At 34.5% G+C, this 10,889-nt stretch overlaps 1 protein-coding gene across 1 annotated transcript; it reads left to right on the plus strand.

Annotated features, from left to right (window-relative positions):
- The first annotated feature begins 5,690 nt into the window (after nt 1-5,690).
- Nucleotides 5,691-9,057, plus strand: LOC105176787 (NC domain-containing protein-like protein). The gene is made up of 2 exons (XM_011099692.3): nt 5,691-5,916; nt 8,155-9,057. The coding sequence occupies exons 1-2, from the start codon at nt 5,820-5,822 to the stop codon at nt 8,820-8,822; spliced, it is 765 nt and encodes a 254-aa protein (XP_011097994.1). The 5' UTR covers nt 5,691-5,819; the 3' UTR covers nt 8,823-9,057.
- The last annotated feature ends 1,832 nt before the right edge of the window (nt 9,058-10,889 follow it).

Genomic DNA, 10,889 nt, shown 5'->3' on the forward strand with positions numbered 1-10,889 from the left:
GTTCATGCCACAGAGGTAGGGTGCCTCGATGTCATAAGCATTTGTTGTTGTTAAATTTGTATTATTATTCGACAGTTTTAGTATTAATCTTGCTTTAATTTACAACCAAACCCACATGTGGTGCCGGAACATTTTAGTTTGCATTGTCATAATTGTCGTAATTGTTGATAGTGCGTCTGGCAATTCCCTAGCATGTTTCCAGGTTGCAAGGCCAATTTGGCATTCTCATGTCTTAACCTAGCTTCAAAACTTATCTATTTTGTCTTATAATTATTATGTCCTTGTGTATTTTCAATTAATGATGTGAGGACTTCAAAGTAGACAACTAGGAGGAACCTTGTATATTATATTGTAGAATGGGGGGGGGGGGGTAGATGAATTGTATGATGGTTTCTTTTTTGACAATGTGGGTACACAAATCATCTTCATTTCAAAATTTTGATTTAGTGAACCCTAGGCCAATGGATTACATACCGTTTCATTGAATTGATGAAATGATGCTTCAATGGTCATTCCAGATAATTTTGAATTGTTGATTCTCCCTACATTGAACAGTAGAGGTCGATGAATACTTTAACTAGTAACTTGCATTACCCCCTCACCTTTTAGCATAATATTTTTAGTTTTTCTCATTGTTCACACAAAATTTCGTGTCTACAAAAAAAATTTATAATATAAAAAAAATTATGGACAAATAAATTTATTGATTTAGATGAAAAGTGGATAAATTTCTAATTTGAAGATAATCCCTTAGCTCCAATTGTGGATCCAAGGGCTTGAAGCTTGTTCTTGAATGTGGATGCACTAGAAAAAATATGATTTTTCGTAACGGTTAATTACTATAGCCAAAAGAAGAAAACTGTGGCAAATATAAATCAACCATGGCTTCGCAGTGGCCATTAGCCGCGTTTTTCAAGTGTGGTCAAGACATTAGCCATGGCTAAAACCATGATAAATATTTTTGATATGATTAAAAATCAAGGCGAATATGGATTAATCGTGGTAAAAAATTAAGTTTTTATTTTGATTTTATTTAATCGTAGTTAATAGTATTGATTTACCATGATTTTTAAGTCGTGGTCATCTGTAGTGTAGCAAAAACTCAATTTTTTTGTAGTGATGTACAATCTCCTCGAGATTTTTTGAGTTAAAACGATTAATTTTATTCAACTTAAACATAACAAAAGTACATATCAGACTGGCTAAAATTAATCAATGTACATCCTTCAAATACTATCATGAGGGCCCTCCCAAATAAATTATAAAACCATTACCCATCCCTTGCACTACTCCCGCACAGAATCCTGGGAAGGAGAAGCAACCCTTAGTTATTGCCTTGCTTCAGCATACTCTGTATGCATCTGTAACGCTTGAATGGCGATGTCCAATGGGCTTTGTCTCTTATTTCCCATTACCTTTACACATCTTCTCTGCTATAAGCTCCAACATACCACCAGAAATTCGTCGCCCAGGCTTCCTGCAAATGTTTTACAAGAATGTCGCATCCACTGATGCACAGAATTATAAGCACTCATTAGAACATGACACCACAAATTTGTCAATGCCCATACCTGACATGCATAGGAGCAGTGTAGTAACACGTGTTGTAGTGATTCATCTGCTGCACCACACATCGCAAACTAAGTCTCCATCGATGAAACTCTACGGGCCAAATTTAATGTTGCGGGCGCCGCTTCATGACAAGCTCTCCACATAAACGTTTGAACCTTAGCCGGAACACAACTCTTCCAGATGAACTCCCATTGCGCAGCCTCGACATCCCTATTTCCACCAATATGGGAACTCAAAGTGGATGGCATCAACTGTTGGCGCGTTGCAGTGCCAATTGATATGCACTACTTATTGAAAATATTCCCCTATTACTAAAATGCCATACAAGTGTATCCGACTGGTTTACCTGTCGAAGTGGGATGTTTAAGATCAGCTGTGCATCCTCCCCGTCAATCAACTGCTGCACCAACTCCGTTCTTCAACTTTTAGTTGTTGCATCAATTAATGTAGAGATCTTTTATCTCCAAATCTAACACCTGAGGAGCTGAAGTAACTTGAAATCCTGTCTGCCTTCGTAGCCAGTTATCTCTCCAAATACGGATTGAATTCCCGGATCTGATTTTCCAGCGGCATCCACTCACTGATAAATCTTGCATCCCTATAATACTACGCCAAGTTAGAGATGGCCTAGTAACCAATCCCGCCTCGAAATACGAGGTTCAAGAAAAATACTTACCCTTAAGCACTCGGGTAAGTACACTGTCCGGGCTCATTACTAATTGCCACCCTTGCTTGGTTAGCATCGCAAGATTGAATGCCCTTAGGAGAGTAGAGTGTAATTATCCCTTTCGTTTATTTGATATTATTAATCAAAATATGATTGTTGTAATGTTATTTATTAGATATTGATATTCAACATGAATAAATGTAATCGATTTATATAAATTAATAATAATTTATTGCTCTTATTTCGAAAAAAAAAAAAAAATGATGTCTGTTGTGAGTATTTGGCAGCCAAGTTTTTCAAATAATTATATACTAATTTTTTAATATAAAAATATCTAGTAGCCCTTCAAATTCACGACAATTTTATATTTATGTCGTGGATCGTATATGCTTCAGGATACATTGTATGTGTAGACAATTCTGTTGAATGATTTTTGTCAAAATTGGAATGTGAATAGCATATTGTTTTATTTCAATATATTCAATTTTCAAATAATTTTTTTTTATTTTCTTATAAAAGAATTTATTGCGTAGGGAGTGTTATTAATGTAATGGATAACTGCAAGAAATGAAAGTCAACTTGGCTAAGTTGATTTTTATTTTGAGTGAATACGTTATAAACTTTAATTATCAAATAGGAATAATTGTAAGTAGATTCTCTCAAAATATAAAATTATATTTTTTTCTAAATTCTTTTTAAAAATTATACTTACATCCCACTGAAAAATTCTTAGTTTACACCTGACCTCCTTCTTTTAGTGTTTGGATGAAAAATGCTGATATCAACAAAAGAAATTATATAAATTTTTAATTTTATCCTTCATTTAACCATTTTGCGTATATTTTTATACTTATAAGAGATAAATGTAATATTTATATATAGAGTGAGGTTAACGTATTTTTCCGTATTAACTTAAGATAAATTATATCGACACCTGTTAAAATTGGATCAAAATGAATAAACACCCCTTGTATTCTTTTGCCTTGAATAGGGGTTGTAGTTGTGTTAGAATTATAACCTCAAGAACTGTGTATAAACGAGAGAGAAAATTTGTGTATTTTTTAATTTAATCTCATGGGACGTCAATATAATTTATCTATTAATTTATATATATGGCGTGATAAAGTTATTTTCTTTTTTCTTTGAAGTTGTAGGAACATGATTAAATTAATATCTCAATATTCAATCAATACACCAATATTTGATCAATTAATCAATTTCAACTAAACATAATTAAATAAATTACAATAAAATCTTATAAAATGAGATAAATCTCACATATCTGATATGACTCGAACTAATTCATTTAACCTCAATTTTAATCGTTAGACTAAAACATATTAATTGCAACAAAGTTAAAGACAGCTTCCTGAGCGCTTCAAAATACAGGGGGTTTATGTTACGCGTAATATGAGTGGAAACCTATTGTTCAAATCCGACCCACTTAGTTTTTGGTTGGGTTTAACATTTTTTAATAGGAAAAAATGTAAGCAACCCCCTTATAATATTGCAAATGAGCAAATTACCCCCTTATGAAAAAATAAATAGCGATTTACCTCCCTATATTTTTTAAAATACAACAATTTACCCCCTATGATTTTTAAAATGGAGCAATTTACCTCCCTATATAAGGAGGTATTGCTCCATTTTAAAAACCATAGAGGGGTAAATTGCTATATTTTTTTCATAGGGGGGTAATATGCTTATTTTCAATATCACAGGAAGGTAAATTGCTATTCACCCTTTTTTAATATGGATCTAATATGATTTTGTTTAAATAAATTATGGATCCTATGTGGATTCTAATGGGTCTTAAATGAGTTTTTCATATTTAACTTTCTACTAGTTTATCAAAAGTCATTTTAGTAATATAATAAAGTTGATAAAAGATATTAGTATAAATTATAATCATGAGTTCATTATGGTTCTCTATGAGTTGGTGGATTTTAAGTGGGTTGATGATGTGTTCTCTATGGGTTGGCGATGGGTTTTTAAGTGGGTTGATGATGTGTTCTCTATGGGTTGGCAATGGATTTTTAAGTGGATAGGTAAAGAGTCCTATATGAGTTAGTGATGGATCATAAATGGATCTAACCATATGATTTAATTAATTAAACTTATTGTTGATCAAGTTGACTACATATAACTACTTCGATACGTTCTAATTTTTTTTCATACTTTTTGTTAGAAATAAATTACCAAACATATTAAGCATGTTTTAGTTTAACTTAATAAAATTAGGCGGCACCATCAATCTTATATGGGTTGATTATGGGTCTTGCAAGTGTCGAACCTATTATTTATTTATTTAAATTTATTATTGTTTTTTGGTCTCAATCGACCTCACTGTGCTTTCGACCTAATATTTTTTGACCCCACATTTCTAACTTAGGCATTAGAGGGCCATCACCAAGGGCTACTCGGCTAGTCTTACGTTTGCTTTGTTCTCAGGATCCACTAACAGCTAGCTCGAAAGAAGGATCTAGCGACCCGACTTGGGACCCAGTTCTGTGATCCAATCCGAATTTTGCGCGACCTACATCACAGTGAGAGATGACCTTGATATGATTTCTAATCAACGAGAAAATATTGAGGACTAGAGCAGCGGCGTGTATTTGGAGGCCCGAAGTGAAGAGATGCACGGTCAATCAAATAATGAACCCAAAGAAATGGACAAGTCCACGGAAACTGAAGCAGAGGTAGAAACAGGTCAAAAAATAGGAAATAATGATGAGAATTTCAAAGGAAAATCCAGCATGGAACACAAAGATGCCAAAGAAAATGAGCAAAAGTTTGAGACGGATGATCACCGGCGAAGCCATCAAGAGGGGAAGAGCGCGGGAAAAAGAGAATAGCTGTAGAAAGAGCAATCCGAGAAGCTCGTGAGAGGGCATTTGTTGAAGCTCGAGAAAGGGCAGAAAGAGCTGCTGTGGAGAGGGCAGCAGTTGAGGATCGACAAAGGGTTATGGCAGAGGCAAGGGAGAAGCTTGAGAAGGCCTCCGTAGAGACTAAACAGTTGGCATTGTCTCTAGATATCCACTGAAGCCAAGCTTAGAGCAGAACGTGCTGCAGTAGAAAGAGCTACGGCAGAGGCCCGTGAACGTGCTCTAGAAAATGCAATGTCTCAAAAAACTTCCCATCTACTCCGTCAGACATTAATTAATGGCATAGTGTAATTTTGTTGAAGTTCAAGTGCCATTCAACCAAGTTGGGATTCAAAATTGGGCACATGGGCCAAAAAAAATAAAAATAGATTATATGGTAGGATTCACTTATTGATAATACTTGATGCCTCACAAGATTGATCAATGGAGGCGAATAGAGGCCGGTAGCGGGCCAAGCATCACAGTTGCGGGCCGGCAATTTTGGTAATAAACACCTAACTAGTACATATTAGCATTGATATCCAATTTTGTAGGGGAAAGTAAACATAGCCTAAAAATAAATAAATAGACCCAAAGAAAGCCAATTCCTTCTCACGCAACTTGATTCGAATATCCAGAGCAATCGTCACTTTCTTCCCTTTGGTGAGACTGAAGGAAACTCAGACACAGACTAGAAGGCAAGAAATTGGACAACAATGGTGGGAGTGTTGTCCAACAAGATTCAAAGAGATGAGCTGAAGCCCGGCGATCATATCTATTCTTGGAGGCACGCCTATCTTTACGCTCACCATGGTCGGTTCACTCTCTCTCTAGAATGAATGTGTATCCAATTTCAGTTTCGTTTTCTTAAATCATTTCTGATTAATTTATTCCGTGCTTGGGAACGCTTTTGCTCAATTGCGTTGCGTGATCAGTTAAATCACTTGGGTGTTTGTAAATTTTGTTTATGTGCATTGTATGTCATTCTTAAGTAAGGAATTTGGGGACGGGAAGATGAACAGGATTTCAGGGGGGAGTATTTTGCGGTTGAGTTCGATTAACAGGAGAACAATTTAACATTTGAGCAATTGATTATTATGTGAACTTAGATACACTGAAATCAGACAATTCAGCCAAATGTTGTAGGGGTCTTCAATTTATTGTTTGAGTTCCTAGATTTCTTCCGTATGCAAGTAAATGAAATTATTATCTGAACTCTGGTACACTGATGGCCTTCATCAATTGATTACTGAATACTGCTAGGTAGGGATTTCGAGACCTGAACGCATGACATTTGTTTCATGGACAAGGATTTTACTGAGAGGCAGAAATGTCCAAAACTGTCATTCTAGAGACTCCTATTAGGTTTTCCACTTCCAGATTTTCTACACTCAGAATCACAAGTTTGTTTCAGCCCTCTTTGTCTTCCAGGTTTCATATTAGTGAAAAAATATGTAGATGTTTGTTTATACCAATATACAGTACCAAGTATGTCATAAAGTAGAAGATTTGCCAGTTTATGTTTCTTTATCAGAAAAAAGTGAATCTTGTGGATCACACCTGGATCCACCGCTGGTTTGAGAATATACTAATGACTTGATGGACCCTAATTTTCATGCTAAACCTTCAGATGGTTCTTTCTTTCACAAACCAACACCTTCAAATGATTGTTCAATCAATGCTGGACATTGCTTATGTTCCAAAAGCACAGCTTTTTAGTCACTATCTTGTTGGTTTGTTAATGCTTGCCTTGATGTCAAAGGCCACTTTTATGCCATGGTTTCCCTTGTTCTCATCAGTTTGATCCTGAATTTGATATGTATTCAAATGCTGAATAGGCTTCTATTCAATAGGAGGAGAAATCTCGTTATTAATCCCGTGCCAGAGTGGGAGATCAGGTTTGGGATGGATTGAGGTGGGTGGGATGGGCCTAATGAGGCAACAAACTATTGTAGCTTCTTTACTGGGAAAAGGAGTACTTCAGCTTGTTCTGATATTGCGTAGAGAATCCTGCATACAGCAAGAGAGCTTCTTCACTAGCTTATCAGCATATGGGGCATTTCAGATTCTTCAACCTCATTTACACTGATAAATACAGTTCTGTCTGAATCGCGTATAATCATGTCTTTCATTATGCGTTAATCACTTATAGATTGGTTGTCACTTTGTTGGACATTTCATGATGTGCTTCACCTGTTATCAGTTTTCAAAATAAAGCTGCAGATGCTTAACAATTCACACCATAGGATATATGCCATAATCTGGTGTTTATTGTCAAATTGATTACAAATAGAGCCTAGAAAATATATTAATGTGTATATTTCATATCTGGTATATCATTTCTTCTTTAGAATTTATTAATGTGTGTTCACTCTTGATATATTTTTACTATAAATTGGTAGGAATTCAAGATGGCTAAGACATATGCATAGAATTGATACTTTCAGCTTGGGAAATAATATTTTGTACATGTTGTTTGGTAAATATTATGAAATTGGTTTAAGCCCAAAGAATGGAACCAATAGAATAACTCAAAATACTAAACATAATCTATGTTATGCACAAAGGGAATGTCAAAGTTAACCTTTGGCCATAGAAAACTCAGTTAAATCCTCAATAGAATGTCACATATTTTATTTGCAGGCAGTTTTCTTTGATCTTTTAGTTCTTTACTTGTCTCAGTTTTGTTTCTCTTCTGGATCTTCTATGAGAATGAGAAGAAGATAGGAATAGGATCATACTGGAGCACAGTAGTTAATGGCGCACGGCAAATTTTTTCCAGGAATTCACACTCTTGGAGTGTTTATGCAGGTCCAACTGGTGTCTTTCTATGGCCATGCTTCCTTACTAGTTATTGAAGTAACTGTAAAAGAACAATAATGGATGATTGGATTGTCTATTGTTAATGGATGCCTTTGTTTAAACCTTTCCTTGTGTTCTATGCTGTGATTTTTCAGTTTTAATATTCATACAGAATAATGTGAACTTTTGGCTTTTCTACCGCACGGCTAACTTCACTAACTTGCTTAACTTTGCTCCATTAAACATCAGGAATATATGTTGGGGATGGGAGCGTGATCCATTTCACTCGTGGGGCAGGGCAGGAGATCGGGACAGGGACAGTGTTGGACAGATTCATTTTCAGCTCATCCCCATCTAGTCCTTCAGGTTCCCCCTGCCCTAGATGCGGTGACCAATCAATGGCTGAAGGCGTCATCTCTTCTTGCCTTGAATGCTTCCTTTCTGGTGGAGACCTATATCTGTTTCAGTATAATGTCTCACCAGCCACTTTCCTCGCTAAAGCTCGAGGTGGGACGTGTACCCTTGCAAAGTCTGATCCACCAGAAGATGTCCTCTACCGCGCCGAATATCTCCTTGAAAACGGTTTTGGAGGCTACAACATCTTCAAGAACAACTGCGAGGATTTTGCAATCTATTGCAAAACCGGTCTACTCATCTTCACGACTGTCAGTGTGGGACGGAGTGGTCAAGCAGCATCATTTCTAGCTGCTGCTAGTGCCATCGTATCATCACCACTTCGCTTCCTGACGACGGGCTTTGCTGGTCTGACAGCAGTGGGATGTGGTGTTTATTGTATTAGTCGTGTTGTCTCTGATATTGGAGTACGACGTGATGTCATTAAAATCCCTGTAGAGAGGCTCGTTTCGCGCTCCCGATTGGATGAGGATGCAGCAGCACAGATCCCCAAGGAAGAATAGTCCCCTGTCATCGTACCAAACTTACACAAAATCCCAGGTAGGTTCCTCCCCTAATTTTTTCTGAATCATGTGTGCTCATTTAAGTTTTAACTGTACACCAGTCTTGTTGCTTGCCGAGGGAATCTTATTATTATGGGATGAACTGTAAACTATGATTGTAAATATAGTTGTTATACCCTCGAACTGATTTACGGTCATTTGGCCTTTGTATTTGATACTTCTAGTTTCTGCTTGAGATTTTAATTCCACAGCAAAGTCGCTGAAATTACAGTTATACCCTTCTCAAAAATTCATTATTTACATCGGACCCCTTTCCATTAGGTTTGAATTTGATGTTACGAAAAAAAATAACAAAATTTTTTAATTTTATCCCTCGTTTAACATTCCCATGTAATAGTTTTGTTCTTATAAGGAGGAAAATATAATAATGGTAAGCTCACTCCAGTACAAAAATATAAATGAGAACGTTAAATGAGGGATAAAATTAAAAATTTATGTAAATATATGAATTATTATTGAGTTTCAAAAGTTAAGTTTGAATATGATTTTATTATTGATTTAATCGAGCTCAAGCGAGCTTTACTTAAGTCAAACATGAGTTGAGCTTGAGTAATTTGCTATGTTTAAATATATTTTATTATTTTTACACTAATGAAATCGAGCTTGATCCGAGCTCAAAGGTTTACCGAACATAAATTGTGTTCGAATTTCATTTATTAAGTTTAATAAATCGAGTTTAAGCAAACTTCTATCGATCGATTTCAATCGAATAATTTGAATATTTTTTCCCTAGCTGTAAAGTCTTATATATTGTTATGATCTTAATTGCAACGTAAGTGATTTGAATCTCACATCAACATTATGCAGTATATGATTTTAAGTTTAAACTCTACCACTTGAATAGATAACATTTGATGTAGAATTCTCCCCAAAGTTTTAGGAATGTCAATGGGTAGGGCAAGTCTTATCGAGGCCCACAAAAAAAAGGAAAAAAAGAGCTGGTCCAATGCATAGTGTACCAGACTTAATAAGAAAATATATATCGAGTCCAAATTGGGTCTCTACTCACTAATACAAACGGTCATATATGCCCAATCTATACCTAAAAAAAATAAGATTTTATATTTTTTTCCAAATTAAATTTGATTATTATCAATCAGTATATCCAAGTTCAAATGAACAAAATTTCAAACACTTAATATGTCGTAAAATTATTTATCATGCATATTGGTTAATCAATAAATAATTGAATAATTAATTGTGTTAGCTTATGTTTTTAGACAACTGATAGGCAATAATGTTTGGTTGAAGTGATAAAATTGAAGCTTAAATTGTATAATATTTAGTTGCATTGCATTTAAATATGTAGATTTAATATTTTCACATTAGATTAATTTTTAAATAATATAATAAATTCTATATTCTTAAATTGAAAAAAGGAAGTCGTTTAAACTTTTTCTAAAATATTTGAGAATTTATAAATTTTTTTCTAAAAAAGAATTTATAAATTTCAAATATAAGCTCTTTTAATTAAGGAATTTTCGACTTATTAGTATCTTACGAGCTCAATCATCTTATTTTATTCAAATACTTTAAAACCTATTTCTTAAACAAGATATGACATCTGATGCGCTCTAAGAACGTGGTATAAAAAGTATAAATTTTGTAATATTGGTTAATAGCAATTTACCCTCCTGCAATATTGAAAATGAGCACATTACCCCCCTATGAAAAAAATATAGCAATTTACCCTCCTATACTTTTTAAAATGAAGCAATTTACCTCCTTATACAGGGAGGGAGGTAAATTTCTTCATTTTTAAAAATCATAGGGAGGTAAATTGTTGTATTATAAAAAATATAAGAAGATAAATCACTTTTATTTTTCATAAGAGGACAATTTACTCATTTGTAATATCAAAAGAATTACTTGCATTTTTCCCTTCTTTTAAATAAACTTTTAAGTCAGAGATAACTTGTTGGATGAACAACTTGACAGTCTAATTATCAAAATATGTGAGTGTGATATTTTGGTTTTATTCTAAGTTTAAAAAAAAGACAGTAGCAA

The sequence above is a fragment of the Sesamum indicum genome, linkage group LG13 (assembly GCF_026168435.1).
Source record: "Sesamum indicum cultivar Baizhima isolate 11 linkage group LG13, ASM2616843v1, whole genome shotgun sequence".
Classification (NCBI taxonomy): Eukaryota; Viridiplantae; Streptophyta; class Magnoliopsida; order Lamiales; family Pedaliaceae; genus Sesamum; species Sesamum indicum.